The following is a 16,263-nucleotide window of genomic DNA, read 5'->3' as shown; positions in this document are numbered from 1 at the left end:
CTGAGCTGGATTGGAACAGAGTAGCTGTTTGTGTGTTCATCCTGTCCCTCCTCCACATGTCCTCCTTCCCTTCTGCTGCCTCATCCTTCAGCACAGAGCACTTGCTTGCTGTTGTGAAGAGCAGCCGACCAAAACCACTTACAGAAGGGAAAGACTGCCTGCCAAATTTGTGTAAGAAAACATGTGGGCAGCTTAAAACTATTTCTGTTTGAAACCCAACTGGTGCTGTGCTGTTCAGGCCACTTGCTCACTGTGTTTTATGCTCAGTGGCCACAGTGAATGATTGAATAAATTTGTGTGTTCTACGGGTGACTGTGGACCTGCTGCTTGAAATGCACATGGCAGAGTGTGTGCAAGAGTCATCAGGGAAGCTGAGAGAGGATTTCCTTTTCACAGGAATAAGGAGGAAGAAACACTGCTTAGGTGTGCTTTCAGTATTTTGTTTGAAAGCTTTTAATCCCCGATGTGGTCTTGTGGGAAAGAAACACAGTTCTAGGGGGAGTGTGGGTTATGCATAGTGAGCAAAGCAGGCAGACCAGAGTGGGAGGAGAACAGCTTTTCTTCCTTGCAGTGCTGGGAGAGATGGATGTCTGCCACTGACATGTCTTTTCCTCCCCAGTAGATCTTTGTTTTCCCGAGCACAGGCAAGGAGACAGCTGCTGCCATGGAGGGGACAGACAGGGCTTGGGAGTGTGTTGTGTGACAGTGCTTTTTGCCACAGTTCATTTCCCACACTTTGTCAACCCACTGTGCTCCTACTGCAAAATGCCATTTTGTTGCCCTGGGGTTGGTGTATCATCCTTGCAGGGGCTAAAAAGAAGTGGGTGTCTGTGCTTCTTGCCTGATGTTAAGCTGCTGTTGTACAGAGGTTGTTAAAGCTTTGAGACACCACAGTGTTGGGTGACAGTCCCAGCTGTTGTAAGGAAAGCTCTCCACGTGGTTTTTGGGCATGAGAAAATGTTCCAAGTGCCACTAAAGAAGTAAAATTGACTTGTCCGTGAAGCAGGGAAGTTGTTTTCTCTTAGTTTTGCCGGTCACCGAATGGCTCTGTGGTTGGGAATGGGAATTAGCTGAGGCATCATGTTTGTGTGCCCCCCAGATCCCGTGTGAGTGGTCACTTGGTGTGGTGCAGCATCTTTTAAGTGTGTGTTGGATTCACTAAGGTTGATCAGGCTTTTGTGGAACCATGGCATTATGGGCTCTTTTCCCCACAAGGGGAATGCCTGGGGTTTGTCATCGCTGCAGAGCCAACGACAGCTGGTCCTGCACGGGTGGGTGCCAGTGGGTGCTGGTGGTGGGGCTCATCCCAGGGGAAAACAGAGCTTGGGAGATTTGGAGAGGTCAGGGAGTTTCTTAGAGATGGGAAGATGCAGTCCATAAGAGAGGGAATTAGGAACCAGAATAACTTCATCATACAAGATACCAAATCCTTTCTTTCTGCTCCCGTTGTTTCTCTTGTCCTGTGATCTCACCAATGTGTTTATCTCAATTTCTGTGTATGGGGATGAAAATATATGGACAAATGTGGATTACTTACTTGCCTTCTGATACTGTTGAAGCTACTGTTGACTTGATAGCTTGTCTGCATGTCAAATTTCCATGGAATGGAGGTCTGTTTTCTGCTGGGAAGCTTTGTGGTGTAAATGAGCACGTGAGCTGTCCTCTGTTTTGACAGTGAGTTTGACTTTGGGATCAGAATTGGGAACCAGACAGAAATAAATCATCTGACAACAGTTAGGATCAGGAGTAAGCTCCTTATGGGAACTGTAGCTGCTATACTACTGCTGTAGTCACTTGTGGATGCAGAAGGAATGCAGTCAAGCTGACTAGGCTGGTTGCTGAAAGTGTGCTGGCTGAGAAATGCTTTCTGGCACATTGAGTGTAAAAATTGAGAGCATTTATTGTTGAAGACTGGAAAAGTCCGTGGTTTGTCTCTTCTTAACCTTAAAAATGGAACGCACTCCGTCAGGGAAAACGCACCATGCAGAGACTTCCTTTGGGGAAATTTATTTTGGATGGATGTAGATGATTCTGATTGTGGGGTAGGAGGGTGGTCTTGCCTGTGACTGACATGATGAGCTATAAATGCCTGTCCTCTTTTTCCTCTGGATCTGCATGGTTGCTAAGTTCAGCAGCTTGCTTGGCATGGGCTCTAGAGGAGCTGCTTTGATCCGAGGGCTGGCTGCACTGCAAGAAGTGATCATGTGCTCAGATGGGAGAGAGCTGCTCCTGCATGGGCACACTTGGGCTCTGCAGTTAGGAAATGTGGGTGAAGGCAAGGCCCCACAGCTCAGTCTGCCCAGAGCTTTATTGCTGCTGCCTTTGTCCACTTAGAAGCTGGGATGTCGTGTTTCCATTGTTCAGCTGTGCTGAGCTACAATCCTTAGAAAAACAACTCGTTTCAGCTGGAAATGGATGGGTGTGCACAGTCCTGAGCTGAAACTTGGACACAGTGCATGAGGCCGGGCAAATGGAACAGGGGAAAAACATTCCAGAACAAGTATTTGTGAGAAGTTGTTCCACCTTTAGTTGTGCAAAGCTACTCTAAAGTCCCTTTTCAGAGGATTTGTGAAGGGTCGTGGTCTATTGCAGCAGAGTCTGAGTGTGACATAGAAATGGTTACTGAGCTGTGAGAAGAAAGCTCAAGGTAGCAAAAATGTGAAAGGCAAAAAATGTGTAGAAAAGCCTCCTCAAATTAATCAGTGCTAAAGAAAATGCATTATCATTGGGATTTTAACCTTTACTCTTGTACAGATAGCACTGAAACAATGCACTTGTGTTTTTAATAGCTTAGGGTTTTGGGGTCTCTTTCAGGTCTTCACCTTTTCCTTAAGTGTCATTTTAAAGGAAGATGCTTCAAGGGTCCAAGTCAGTCGCTTTGGTTCTGTCAGTGTAGCAAGGTGCTTCATTGCATGCTTAGAAGTGTCTTGTATTGAGAATTAGTCAAATCTATCTTTGGACAGTCAAGGCAAAAGGTGAGTCCAGTGGAAAAGGAACGTGACCAACTGTTAGAGAAGGATTTTCTCTTTCTTGGGAGCTCACCTTCCTTAAACAAGGCTTAAGAGAATAATTAGTCCCCTGAAAGTAGGGCAGTGAGGAATAGGATGTAACAGTGCACAGCAGGACTCCTCAGTCATTTCTCAGCGGTGCACACGTTGTCTGGAGATGCTGGTGTTGCTGCAAGTCAAGTGAGTTTCAGGTAGATGGCTAAAATCTTCTGTTCAGAACAGAGTCATGCTTCGTGTAATTCCCAGGTTTTCATTACTGAATTGGCCAAGTCCAAACAACTTCATATAGCATCTACTGTTACAACTACACCGTTTTGTGCTGCCTGTGTTCTTTGCATTCCTTAGTTCTCACTGCTGAATCCATCCGAGCTGGCTGTGTCATACTTAAAGATCTCTCTGAGTCTGTGGTGATGCTCCTTGGGATGTGCTTATTCCAGGAAGTTTAGAGTCCTTGAGCTGTCCTTCAGGAAAACTCCAAAATGTTTTTCTCTAGCTCTTGTTGCCGTAGAGCCTGGGGGGTCAGAGGGAACGTAACCCCTCTAAGCTTTTCAGGGCTCTGGCGAGGCAGCTCTGGTTTGAGTGGCCCTATAAGTAATGTGTTAAGTAGCTTAGGTGATGCTTACCTCAGGTACTTGAGAGAGAGTCTTAGGGGGCTACAGTTGTTCAGGTGTGACATTTGGGGACTTTGGTGGTAAGAGAAGAGGGTGATTCTGGGAAGCCCAGCGGTGTCACCTCCTTCTTCATCATTATGTGATCCCTTTGCTTTGCCTCTGCTAAATAGATAAAACAGTGAGGAAGGCTTGACAGGTGACTCACTAAGGGTGGCAAAAACTGCCTGCATAGGCTCAAGCTGTCCCTTCAGTTGCTGGGTATTTTGCAGGGATTGGTTTCCAGTTTGGTTGTGCAGCAGCATGGGAAGAACCTTTATTCCAGGTGCTGCTGTTTGTCTGTGGCTGCGATGTAGACCCCCACATCTCTGATGATACATACGAGTTGTGCATACACTGTCAAAGCTTTGCTTCTGTGCTCACTTCTTTCAAAGCTTCTCCAAAAAAAGGATCCCTATCTGAAGTTGAGGCTGAGGGAGGGTTGGGAGGAGAGTGAAGGTGCAGACTTGTTTTCAGGGCTGGGATTGAAAATGTGGCAGCTTCATATTGTTGATGCAGCAGTGTTGTCTGAAGCTCAGCTTTCAGAGGCATGAGGATGTGTTTCAGTGGTTGTTCTGTATTGGGATATTTCTATCTTGTTATTCATGCCAGAGACTAAAATATGTATTGTTTGCCCCCCACGTAAGTGTGGAATTTGGGCAAGGAAGTTAAAATGATAGTGAGACGAGGTGTTGCTATTTTTACACTGGCATGAAATTTTTCTCGCATGAACGGTTGCAGCTGAATACCAGTTAATGCATGAATTTGCTTCATGTGGAAGTGTGCCAAGTGCTTGCAATGAGGGTTTGAAATGGAAGAAGAGTTTTATTCCTTGTAGTTTCACAACCTTCTCATAGCTACGGCTTTGAGCATGCCTGCCCCTCTGTTATTGCTGTGTATGCTGCTGGGAATGCAGCGTGCGGAGGAGAGGAGGGAATTTTCCTGTGAATACCTCAGCACCTGTCTCGTCATCAGAAGCACACTGCAGTCCTAATGCAGGTGTCCCTGCAGCAGAGACTCGGCTGGTGCCAGTCGTGGCAACTGTGTTGTGCCATTTCAGCAGCATGCTGCTCCTCTCACCTCCCTCCTCCTCTCCCCCTTTTAATTTTTGTGAGAGCAGCAAGAGAAATGGGAGTGTACAGTGAAAGGAATAACATGAAAGAAGATACTGTTGAGATGTTCCAGCTGCCAGACTTCAGATTTGTGCTGAACGAGGCATTTTGGTCTGGGGAGGGTCAGTGCATGCAGAGGAGACAAGGGATCTGATGGTGCATCCCAGATGAGTGGGGGCCATCCTCACCGTGCAGGGAAGAGCTGGTGCTGTCAGACGGTGTCTGTGGTGACTGTGCTGCTGTAGTAGCAGGGTAGGGCAAGTGAGAATCACACAGCTTGTTCCTCCTAGAAAATAGACTGGAGGAAAACACACAAAATCTGCAAAGCTGAAATGGTGTGGGCACTTGATCATCTGCTGCACTTGGCTTCCATGTCTGCTTTCCCTTGCAGTGACCAGGGAGCTGATCTTTATCTAAAGAAAATGGTATCTTGTGTAAGGAGCCAGGAGACCATCACTTGGCCTTCAGGGATATGTCTTCCAAATGGGATGGTGCTGAGGGTTTGACCCATGGAAATGACAGGCACTGCTGGAGCCTTGGCTTCGGTAAAGCCTTGGATGGAATTTTTTCTGTAATGCATTATTAATGCCTTGAAGATCTCTGTCTTAAAGTGCCTTGGAACCTGTGTTACTAAGTGGTAGTTTCACCTGAAAACGTGTAGGTGAAAAGGCAGCCTTATTACTTAGCCTCAGTAGTTAGTTTGTGGAAGTCAAAATCCATTCCCACGGTTGTATTTGAAGACATGTGTAAGTTAATTTTTCTGTCTTGATGTTTCGAATCAGAGTACTTTTTCCAGGAAGCTCTCCTGAACCTGAGATGGGCTCATGTATTTTGAAAACATCAGAGGTGGTACTCTGAAGGCTAAAAGGTAGCAGGGTGAGAGAGAGCAAACATGAAGTTCTTGCTGTAGTATTGGGGTATTATACCTTGTAATTTGCAGTAATTTGTTTTGGGTTCCCTATTTAAATGTTATGTTTTGGACCTCGAAGTGAAAAGTTGGTGCTTGAAATACTGGGCCCAGTTTGCCACATTTCAAATGTTCCTTGCTTTGTTTTGATTCACTCTTGCCTCACGAATCCCTTGATGTGCATCAAAGGGTTAGATAGAAGGCATGAAAAAGCCCTAGCAGTGTCTTGCAAAGTGAACTTAGCAGGTTATTAATCAGAGCTGGACTTTGTTCTTGCACTGGGAATGGGGATTTATTTCCTCTTGTGTGTTCCATTGCTATTTCTGTGTGAAACAGACTTCAGGTGTATTCCTGAAGTGAACAATGCAAAATCTGCTGTCAAGAAATGCTCAGTAGTGTATGAAGTGTAGATGGAGTGATTAATTGTTTTTCAGGGCAGTGTCTTGGAGATGCAAGAGCTGAAACCGTTCTGGAGAGAAAGCTGAGATTATCTTGGACAGGAGTTGCTGGAGCACCAGGGAAAGCAGGGTGATTGTAGGTCAGGCATGAGGAGTTCCTCATGGAAATCAGGATTAAAACTGCTCACTCTAAGGGAGTCGTTTTTAGCTGAGTGAGGAAAGAATCTCAAACTTGCTTGCTCTTCAAGCAGGGAAGTGGGGCTGAAGTCAGCAAAGTAGGACTAAGGGTTATTAACTGACCTGGTCATAGCTGTGGTTTTGGTCTGGAAGTGGCTTGGCAACACCAAGCAGAGTTGAAAATTCTTACTAAATTTATTGTTCTCTTGAAAAACCCTTTGCTGCTCTCCAAAAATTTTGGAGCTGGGGGAAGTTAACTGTTAAAGCACTTGCTAATTGGCAGTAAGTGCCTCACAAAGAAATGATCCAAAGGGAGTGTCAGGTAAGGTTTATTTTAGGGGGTGCAGTTGGCTGTCGGGCAGTGGCCACTGGCTGTTCCTTGCCCTTAAGGTTCTTCAGAAGGGCTTTGCTGTGGTCCTTGTAGGATCTGTTTGGCACCCTCTGAGTGTCAAGCACCCAAGGCCAAAATGCCAAGTTTAAAATGTAGCAAATTCTAAATTGTGTTCCATGCCTAATATAAGGCAAAAAGTCCTGGGACTCATCCGAGAAGCTGAGACACCAAGTTATGTTGGATTTTAAGACTGGAAAATAGGGACCAGCCCCAAAAATAAGCAAAAATCCTGCAGCGAAAATATTTTTTCATGAGAGGTGAGATTTTTTTTTTTTTGTCTGAGCTGCTGTGGTTCATCCAAATCCGGTTTCAGATGCTGCTGTTTTCTATTATGGTGCTTAAAAACACTGAAGCTTAAAAAATAAATCCTGTTAGGTTAATGACTTGCTATTTCACAGCCGTGTAGAGCTGCTGTGTGCAGCCTGGCTGCCAGACACTCGAGTGCAGTGCACTGCTGCCTTGGTGCTGCTTGGAGAACTCTGCACTGAGGCTTTGAGCACGCAGAGACAGAGATGCCATGCTGTCTGCTGCCCTGTACATGGCTAAAATGCAGCTTGGAGCTCGCACTGTCCCAGGAGATGTCACTGGGTATTGCTCCAAAGGTGCCACTCAGATTCTTCTGAGCAACTGTTTGGGCTGGGTAATGACACTGAGTGCCTTCCTGGCTGCTGTGCCTCCACATGGCACATCACAGACGTGATCTTAGTTTAGACACGGTGCTTGCTCTGGCTCAGTGCTGGAAGGCAGGAGCACATCCGTGCTGGGTGCCTGCTGGGTGGCCTGAAGGAGAAGGAGCAGGGAATGGGATCAGCAGAATGGGCTCTTGGGATCAGACAAGGAACCTGAGATGGGAAGGAGAAAATTACTTTTTCCAGCCTTTTCTTAATGCTTCTGGGTTGTCCTTATAACCAAGATGTCATTTAGGAAAACTGTAACTCGGTGATAGCCCAATGCTAGAGATGCTCTGTGAGTGAGCAGAGCTGTGCACTGGTTAGATGGATAAATCATGGGATTGTGGCATTGCAGTGAGGGTGGTGGGTGCTGGCAACCAAGTCTTCTCTGCCTTTTTCACAAAGTCAGTGTTTAAGAATTGGTTTTATGCTGATAGACTTAAGCTCATTTTGAAGCTCTAAGGTAATGGAACTGGTGGCAGGTTCTTCTGCTGGGAGTAAGGTTAGAGTTGCTGTCATCTAAAGCTTGTGATGTTAATTTAGGAATTATATGCTCATTTTGGTACTTAAGAGACTTGCCTCTCTTGATACCTTAGTTGATGGTGTGGTTCTAGAGGAGCTGCTTGGCGTTGGGTACTGCATTTCTTCCTCCCAGGAGGAGATGATGTGAAGAGACAGTTGTTTGTAGGTGGGGAATGTATTTTCCCTTCTCCCTTCCTGGCCTGGTGTAAAATTAAGAAGATGCTAATCCATATTTAGGCTTAAAAGCAGTAAATTTGAAATCAGTAGATAACCCGAAGCTTTTCTTCAAGTCCTTAATGCATGAGAGTTGTTTCCTTTTTTGTTTGTTTGTTTGGATTTTTTCTGTGTGTGATGACTTGGGTTTTTGTTGTGTCTTCTCACTCTGAGGGAAAATGTGAGAAGAAATTGATTCTTTGACTTTAGTTTACATCTGTGTGAGATGATGTGGAGGCTTGAGTCCACAAATGCTGCTGACAGTTTTATGCCATCTTTTAGCATCAAGAGCTGAGTTCTGTCTCCGTTTGATCCAGCATTACGTGGTGGCAAGAGCCACACCAGTGAGGGCAGCTCAGGTGTGCTTTGTCTTCCTGTCCTAACCTGGCATTTGTTCAAATGTGTGTTGAGTATTTGGTGTTTGTCACTCAAAACAAGCTTCCTGGCATCTTTCAGGGCTGTCCTCAGGGTGTGCAGACATGAGTCCTGTTTGAGAGCAGCCAGAGCTTGGGAGTTTTGTTCTCCTGCCACCTTCTTGGTAATAGAAGTGTCAAATGTACTAAAAAATAGTTTGAGAAAGGTGAACCTAGGCAAGAACATGAGATTGTTACTGCGGGATGAGAGAGGTGGAGAAATCTGATCAAAGGGCTTATGTTGGGGCCTGTCTGAACAATGGGGTTCTGTCAGAGTATTGTTGGATTGGAGGAAAGCTGATGGAGCATGCAGATGAAATATTCTGATATGTAAGGTGGAGCATTTGTATGCTAGTTTTTAACTCAAGGGAAATAATATACATCTGAAGCTCTTTAAAGGAAATGCTTGTTTACTTGACCTGGTACATGGAAATGCTTTGTCTTTGTTTGTAGCTTCTGTGGAGAAGGCAGGATTTTCTGAGAAGAAGTAGAGTTTTCCCTTCTACCAAAGTATGGTTTTATTCCCTGCTCTGATACGTTCTGTCTTTATCACTATCCCTGTGTGGTACTTAGTGTCGTGTAGAAAAACGGAAAAGACAAGACTGTAAACCTAATGAGACTCTGAAGGTAAATAACAACTTTGAAACTGCAGAGGAAATGCGAAGTTCTGCATGCTTAAAGTGGATCTTTTACCTTGCAATAGAAAGTATTTTTACTCTGTATTTAATATTAAAAGCTAGTGTCAAGTGTTTTTCCAATAAGTTAATTTCTTGATATTGTTCTGAAATGTTTTTAGTGACAGCACATAATATAAACATTGCCCAAACTTTATTGCAAGGATGTTTTCTCCTAGTCTCTCATGGGTGCTGTGTTGTTTGTGGGTGGATTTCTGCTTCTGCCTGTTCTCCTTGGGTTATTTATTTTATCACACCATGCACATATTCTTAGCTGGAATGAAGATAGGAGGATTTTTCCATTTGAAACTTAAACTACATGAAAGACCTAAATTTGGGGAGAGAATATGTGTGGGGGAGAGTAGTTTTCCTATTTTGACTTTTTTCTTAGCAAATATTTCATAGTGTTAGGAAGAACCACGACCAGCTGTTCATTATTTCACTTGGAGGAGCTCTTTTGCAGTTAGTCTGAGCAGTTGGGATTTTGCAGGAGTGGGGTGAGCCAAGAATCCTTGCAGCAGCTCTGGAGTTTGCCTTTCCAGGGGTGAAGCTGTCGCTTGGCTCCTGAGCAGCACAGCGGTTCCTCTGTCTTGCCGCAGCACGCTGTCCTCTGCAAGAAGACAAATGGAAAGTCCTCAGATGAACCAAAGCAGGCCTAAAATAGTGTTCTAAGTGCAGAGAGCAGTGATGGGCAAAGCAGGCTTCCTTAGCACTGGGGAGGAAACTAGGAGCTGCCTTCACCAGTTAGCCAAACTGGAGAGAGCAGCCGGTGTGAGTGTCACTTGGAAAAAGCCCTGCCCAGGAGGCACAGGCAGTGCTGCTGCACTGTCCTGCTCCTGGCATCTGAGCCACTCTGATCTGGAGCTGCATCGGCTCCTCCCTGTCGGCTCCATGTTCCCAGATCTGGAGGAGCAGGGCAGAGAGGCTGCAAAAGAGCAGAGGGAGGCTTTAGAGGTGCCCTTGAGATGTGTTTGTGCACTGCCAAGAGCTGTGACCAGAGGCTTTGTTTTTCGATGGTGGTGTTGAAGGGATAAAATGAAGAACGCTGGGAAGTAGTTCTCAGCCTGCCTGCCTTAGCAAACAAGGCCTTTGGGTTGAGGCTGAGTGTGTCTAGAGGTGTTGAGTGGAAGACAGACGGCAGAAGGCAAAAGCTGTGTGAGCTCCCCTCTTGTGACAAGGGAAGGGATGGGAGGCTGGAGGGACCTTCCAGGAGTCCTTAGCTGAACTGCTTGCTCTTGTGGTTTATCTACCCACATAGATGGATTCTTGGGGAATTTATCTGCAGGAATCTGTACTTGTGATGCTCATGGGACTGCTCATGAAACTTTGGAGACAGAAATGAAGCTTAAGAATAAAATAACTTTCTGTCTCAACAAGGTGTATTCCATGTGGGAACAGACAGAGACAGTGGCTGCTTTTATCCAGAGGCGACTGCAGTTAATTGTTGTCGGGGCGGCTGGCACATGTGATTTCTCACTTGAGTAGACTGGCATTCAAATTGATTCTCATTTTGGATCGGGATTGGGGTTTTGAAACTGGGAATTTTGGATGCTGTTGAGCTTTGTAGGGGGATGTTTGATTGGTCTTTATAGTTTGACTTTTGGTGACTAGTTCAAAGGCTGTGGAGTGAGTTCATGGAACTTTCAGAGAAGTGTCTTCTCTAAACTGCTTGACCTGGCTGTCCTTTATCAGGCAGGAAAACACAAATGAGTATTAGGGCTTTCTTCTCAAACACTCACCTTGTTCTTAATTTCTACATATTTCACAGCAAAAACAAATGAACAGCACGGGAAAGTAGGGTGTACAGAACTTGGACAACTCAGCATCTGTTTTATGAGAAAGGCAGATACACAGTTGCAGATTCTGTAGATGAAGTTTAAGAAAATGTTTTCTTGAGAAAGACGCTGTGATGTGAAGTCATTTTGTAGTGGTGTTGATATTATGTGGAAGGTGTTGCTTGTCCTTTTTTTTTGTTTTTGTTGGATGTTGGATTAGTAGACATCAGACCCAAAGTGAGATACCTGAAGACATCACAGTACTTAAAAAGAAAATGCTTATATTATATCTGAAACTGTAAGCTTTTTGTGTTTTAAATCTATTTTGGTCAGTTACATAATTCTTAAACCAGATGTGTTACTTTTCAGGTGGAATCATTTATCTTGGATCAGGATGATCTTGAAAACCCTATGTTGGAAACAGCTTCTAAATTGCTGCTGTCAAGTACTGCTGATGGTGCTGACCTGAGAACAGTAGATCCCGAAACCCAGGCAAGATTAGAAGCTTTACTGGAGGCTGCAGGTAAGTCCCCGTGTCCCATACAGCTTTAACCCCGAAGCCCTTATGGGAGTCCCCACTGGAATTGCTTGCATAAGGCTAATCCATTGGAGTGTGGTACAACTGCAGAATGTACGGTGCCGTGGATGTGGCAAGGGTGGCAAGGAAGAGAAAAGGGTTTCTTTTAGAGTGTTCCAAGGTTTGGGGAACCAGAATTTCACGTGAAGGTGCTTCAGATCAGATTTCTCCAGTGTTGGCATTCTAAGAGCCTGAGTCAGAATTGATGCCTGACTTTGGCTTGTGCCATTATGTCAAACCCTAAATTGCTAAATAGGTTTTATTTTGTAATAGTTGCTTATATCAAATAGTTTCAGTAGCTGAAAACTGATTCATTCTGTGGATTGGAGGGTTTCAGTCACGTGCAGCTTCTAATGAGTGTTGTAAACAGTTAAACACATGGTTTTTGGAAGCTGTGGTTGGTTGTGCTTGCAACGTTCCTGCCGACACATCTCACAGGCTCAATTTGCACTTGTGCGTTCTCTCCTTTGCTGGCACGTGTCCCCGGCGGCTGTGGCTGGAACGGCAGGAATTGGGAAGCTGTCGACAGCGGATGGCAAAGCCTTTGCAGACCCCGAGGTGCTCCGCAGGCTGACGTCGTCGGTCAGCTGCGCCCTGGATGAAGCGGCCGCCGCGCTGACCCGGATGAGAGCCGAGAGCACGGCCAATGCCGGGCAGACGGACAAGTAAGGCAGCCTGGTCCTGCGCTTCTCCTGCCCTTTGCTGCTTCCTGAGGCGGTTTTTCTGGTTCTGTCACTTACGCTTATGGGATGATGAAACTCTTACTCAAGTGGAATTGGTGCCAAGTTATCACCTTTGCTTCTCCTGCTTAAATATTTGTGGACTGGCAGGTCTTGCAGTAGAGAGTGAAGCAATTAATGATGCTTAGAATTATGGAATGAGTTCGTGACCAACTCTAGAAACGTTTCTAAGCTCCTCAATAGTACAGGCCTTAGAACCGTTCCAAACAGTTGGAAATCCCAAAATGAGAGTGCTCGTTATGCAATGGGTCATTCAGTGATAGCATGAAACAAGATTTGAGCTCAAAACAGAAATATTTTAGGGAATTTCAGAGTGCCTTTTTAACTGAGGAAGAGAAGCAGCCTTGAGGGACAGGAGCTCCATAGTGTTCAGTGTCGCATAGGGCCCTGGATAGAGCCTCAGCCAGGGAGCTCCTGGTCTTGTGCTGGGCCTCATGGCTTTATATGTGTGATTTTGTCTTACTGGGGTATTCAGGAGAGAAAGAAGGAGGAGATTTCCTTCCAGGCTGTCATTAAGCTTCAGTGCAGCGGAAACAGTGCTAGTGGGGACAATCAAGTGCCACTGTGCTAGCTGGAAGTTTGTTCCTTCTGTACGGAATAACTCTAAAGAAAGATTTCTTGCTGTAGGAACAGGATGCATGAAGAGCAGTGCTGAACAAATAAAGTTTTCTCTAGATTGACAGGTGATTTGTGTCCCCTGGTTCTAGGATATCCTGCATATGTTTCTCTTGTAAACTTCTGTTAAAAATTAATAGCAGGAGTAAATACGGACACAACTTAATTTTCAGCCAAGTTAGCTGGGAAACCTCAAGTGTAAAACTGGCACTTCTTTAATTAGCAGTTGGCACGTTTTTCACTCGTGTTTCCTCTTTTGCTGACTGTGTCCTCATGGCACACTGGAGTTGGGTCACAGTCCATTTCCACTTGCAATGCTTTGTCCCTTGTTAGCCGCAGCTTGGCCGAGGCTTGTTCCGAAGGAGACGTGAATGCTGTGCGCAAGTTGCTCATTGAAGGCCGGAGTGTGAACGAGCACACGGAAGAAGGGGAGAGCCTCCTTTGTTTGGCCTGTTCAGCAGGATACTATGAGCTTGCACAGGTTGGTTTCCCAGCTCTTTGTACTCTGCATGTGTTGTGCAGAAAGAAATGTTGAATCAATGTATTTTACCATCTTGTGCCCCTGGAAGGGGGTGTTAAGGTAGTGAGAAATGGCAAATGAGTCTCACACACACTGAATGTTGCTAATGTATTCCTGGTGCCTATTTTCTGCCGGGGTTGCTCACACAACACTGCAGTGAAGGTGGGGGTTTGTAGTGCAGAGGCACAGTTTGTCACTGCAGTGCTGTTGATCCCTGTGTCTCGGCAGGTTCTCCTGGCAATGCATGCCAATGTGGAGGACCGGGGAATCAAAGGAGACATCACACCTCTAATGGCTGCTGCCAACGGCGGGCACGTCAAAATTGTCAAGCTGCTGCTAGCTCACGGTGCTGATGTGAACGCACAGTCATCCACAGGTAAAGAGGCTGTTGGCAGCCACTGGAGGCCTGCCATATGCAGGGAACTTGGCATGGAAGTTTGGGAGCAATGGCTCTCAGCCAAGCCAGGCAGAATGCTTCCTTGTGGTTTTGCCACTTAAATTCTCTTTTCAAAGTGAAACTCTGAAATATTGTTGAATGCAGATAAAATACTATGCATATAAAAGACATATAAAGGTGGATAAGGTAAGTTAGTAACTGGAAGGTGTTTGAGTACATAGGATTTGTTGTCACATTTTAAGCACAGTTTGGTAAATTTGATGTACATGGAAAAGTTATTTGGTGGCAGGTCAGGAAATCCAAGGGGAAAACAGGAAATGTGAGTAGATGGCACCCCCTTCCCCTCTTCCCATGGTAATTTGCTAGCCATTTGTGTTCAAGTGACCAGATTGGGAAATCTTCTAAGTTTTTGTAGCCTGGAAGTGGAGAGCTGGTGTGTAGTAAGCAGTAACTTATGAATGGAGAGCTGACCTTGAGTGAGGGGGATACCAGAGGATACCTTATTTATTTCTTTAGTATTATTTTCAGTGAAGTAGTTTTCTCAGTGGCAATATGGCCTTGACCTTTATCTTCTTTCAAGGTGTCTTTCACAAAGGCTGATCCTTTGACTATTGTGTGCAGATCCATGTTTTTGTATTTTTTCCACTGAAGTTGTTTTCCTCTCCTCATAAAGACTATGAAAGCCTTGCAGGTGTTTAAGACTTGATTTAGAAGCAGCAGTTCATTCTGCTCCTGATTTTGAGCTTTCATTCTTACAGCATCGTGTGCCCCTGCTGATTAACAGGAAAGCAGATGGGGCTTTGTGGCAGGAGCTGGGCTAGAAATGGGAAGAGAGGTGCTTCAGTCTGTCAGCACCGAGCTGCTCGGTGCCATTACTGATTTCTCCCTCCCCGTAGTTCTTCATCTGTAGCCTGAACAGCCCTGTTGTGTCAGGCATCCAGGCCAAAGGGACGGAATGGAGCATCAGGTGAAGCTGTGGGTGAGGAATCACCGTCACATTCCCTCCCAACCCCTGTTCTCCCTGGCTTTAGGCAACACAGCCCTGACGTACGCCTGTGCCGGGGGCTACGTGGATGTGGTGAAGGTGCTGCTGGAGTCGGGCGCCAGCATCGAGGACCACAACGAGAACGGTCACACGCCGCTGATGGAGGCCGGCAGCGCCGGGCACGTGGAGGTGGCCAGGGTGCTGCTGGAGAACGGTGCTGGCATCAACACCCATTCCAATGAGTTCAAGGAGAGCGCCCTGACGCTGGCTTGCTACAAAGGTACGGCAAAGCGTCAGGGCAAAGAGGCCCTTGGGACATGGGTTCCTTCAGCCTTGACCAGGGAATTCAAAGGGTGTGAATAGACACTGTGGTGCTCCTGTCCTGGCTGCGATACCTGTGCTATCACATGCGTGTGCCAGATGTAAAGTTATCTGTGTGCAGAGCCTGAGGATCAAGATCTAAACCTTTGGTCTGAGTTACCATTATTTAAAAGATGCTCTGTTAAACAAATCAAGAGACAAGGAACTGATGTGTTACGTTACAGAATAAGTAAACTGAACTTTCTGTATTACAGCTGTATTATGCTAGGTACCTCTGCTTAAATGCGGAAAATATTTCATTTTAAAGGACTTGGCGCTTGCAAGTCATGGAAAGTTTAGGACCTTGCCTTTTAAGTATCAGTGCTGAGGACAACAGGCCTTTGTTTCCTACCTTAGAGCATTAGGCAACAAACTTGCAGCACTCCAGAAAGGAATGAAGATGTTTAATTAAGAGGCAAAATATGTTCCTGTAGCCCAGGAGCTGCTGTTATAGTCACTTAGGACATGTTTTATTGGGCCCTTGCCATCATGGAGCAGTTGATGTTGGTAGCAGAGTGTGCTGGTTTTGCACATAGGACGTTTGGTGAGGAGGGAAGAGTATACCCTTTAAAGTTTGAGCCTGCTTTGTTTTCTTCCTAATCCTATCTCACAACAACAAATAAGTAAATAATTCTAGTACATGCACTGGCAATTTAGCCAACACTAAGCCCACCACGTAAATGTTCTTGTGTGGCACCTGTATAGAAGTTGGTCTTAGTCTTTCATTTATATTTTTTACCAGCTGTACTAGTTGGTGCACGTAGATGGCAGAGATACAAACACACCTTGCCAGAATGGATTTTTTATGTTGTGACATGGACATCCACGACCTTCATTATGTACTTTAGATCCTTTCTATGAGTGTTGAAATGCACTTTCTCAAGCAGTTTATCTCTGTTAACTCTTTTCTCTATACAGGCCATCTGGAAATGGTAAGGTTTCTGCTGGAAGCTGGTGCAGACCAGGAGCACAAGACAGATGAGATGCACACTGCTCTCATGGAGGCGTGCATGGTAAGAGACGTGAGGCTTGAGCAGTGAGGTCTGTGGGCTCTCTTTTCTTCCCAAGGATGGGGAAAATGATTCCTTTTCGTCTCCTTCTGGTACAGAATCTAACTGTGATGTTTCGGTTCTCTTGTCTACTTGATTGGAACTTAGTGGT

The 16,263-nt window shown here is 45.5% G+C and overlaps 1 protein-coding gene across 4 annotated transcripts in view; it reads left to right on the top strand.

Annotated features, from left to right (window-relative positions):
- Positions 1–16,263, top strand: part of ANKRD17 (ankyrin repeat domain 17) — a 68,206-nt gene that overhangs the window by 22,759 nt on the left and 29,184 nt on the right. For all 4 annotated transcript variants that reach the window (XM_088164351.1, XM_088164349.1, XM_088164348.1 and 1 more), the window contains exons 2-7: positions 11,278–11,431; positions 11,994–12,150; positions 13,174–13,321; positions 13,589–13,736; positions 14,789–15,022; positions 16,021–16,115. In XM_088164351.1, the coding sequence (XP_088020477.1) occupies positions 11,278–11,431; positions 11,994–12,150; positions 13,174–13,321; positions 13,589–13,736; positions 14,789–15,022; positions 16,021–16,115 (936 nt within the window). The remainder of the gene's footprint in view (positions 1–11,277; positions 11,432–11,993; positions 12,151–13,173; positions 13,322–13,588; positions 13,737–14,788; positions 15,023–16,020; positions 16,116–16,263) is intronic.

The sequence above is a fragment of the Sturnus vulgaris genome, chromosome 4 (genome assembly GCF_052056855.1).
Source record: "Sturnus vulgaris isolate bStuVul1 chromosome 4, bStuVul1.hap1, whole genome shotgun sequence".
NCBI classification, from domain to species: domain Eukaryota; kingdom Metazoa; phylum Chordata; class Aves; order Passeriformes; family Sturnidae; genus Sturnus; species Sturnus vulgaris.
This window is presented reverse-complemented; position numbering and strand designations above follow the sequence as displayed.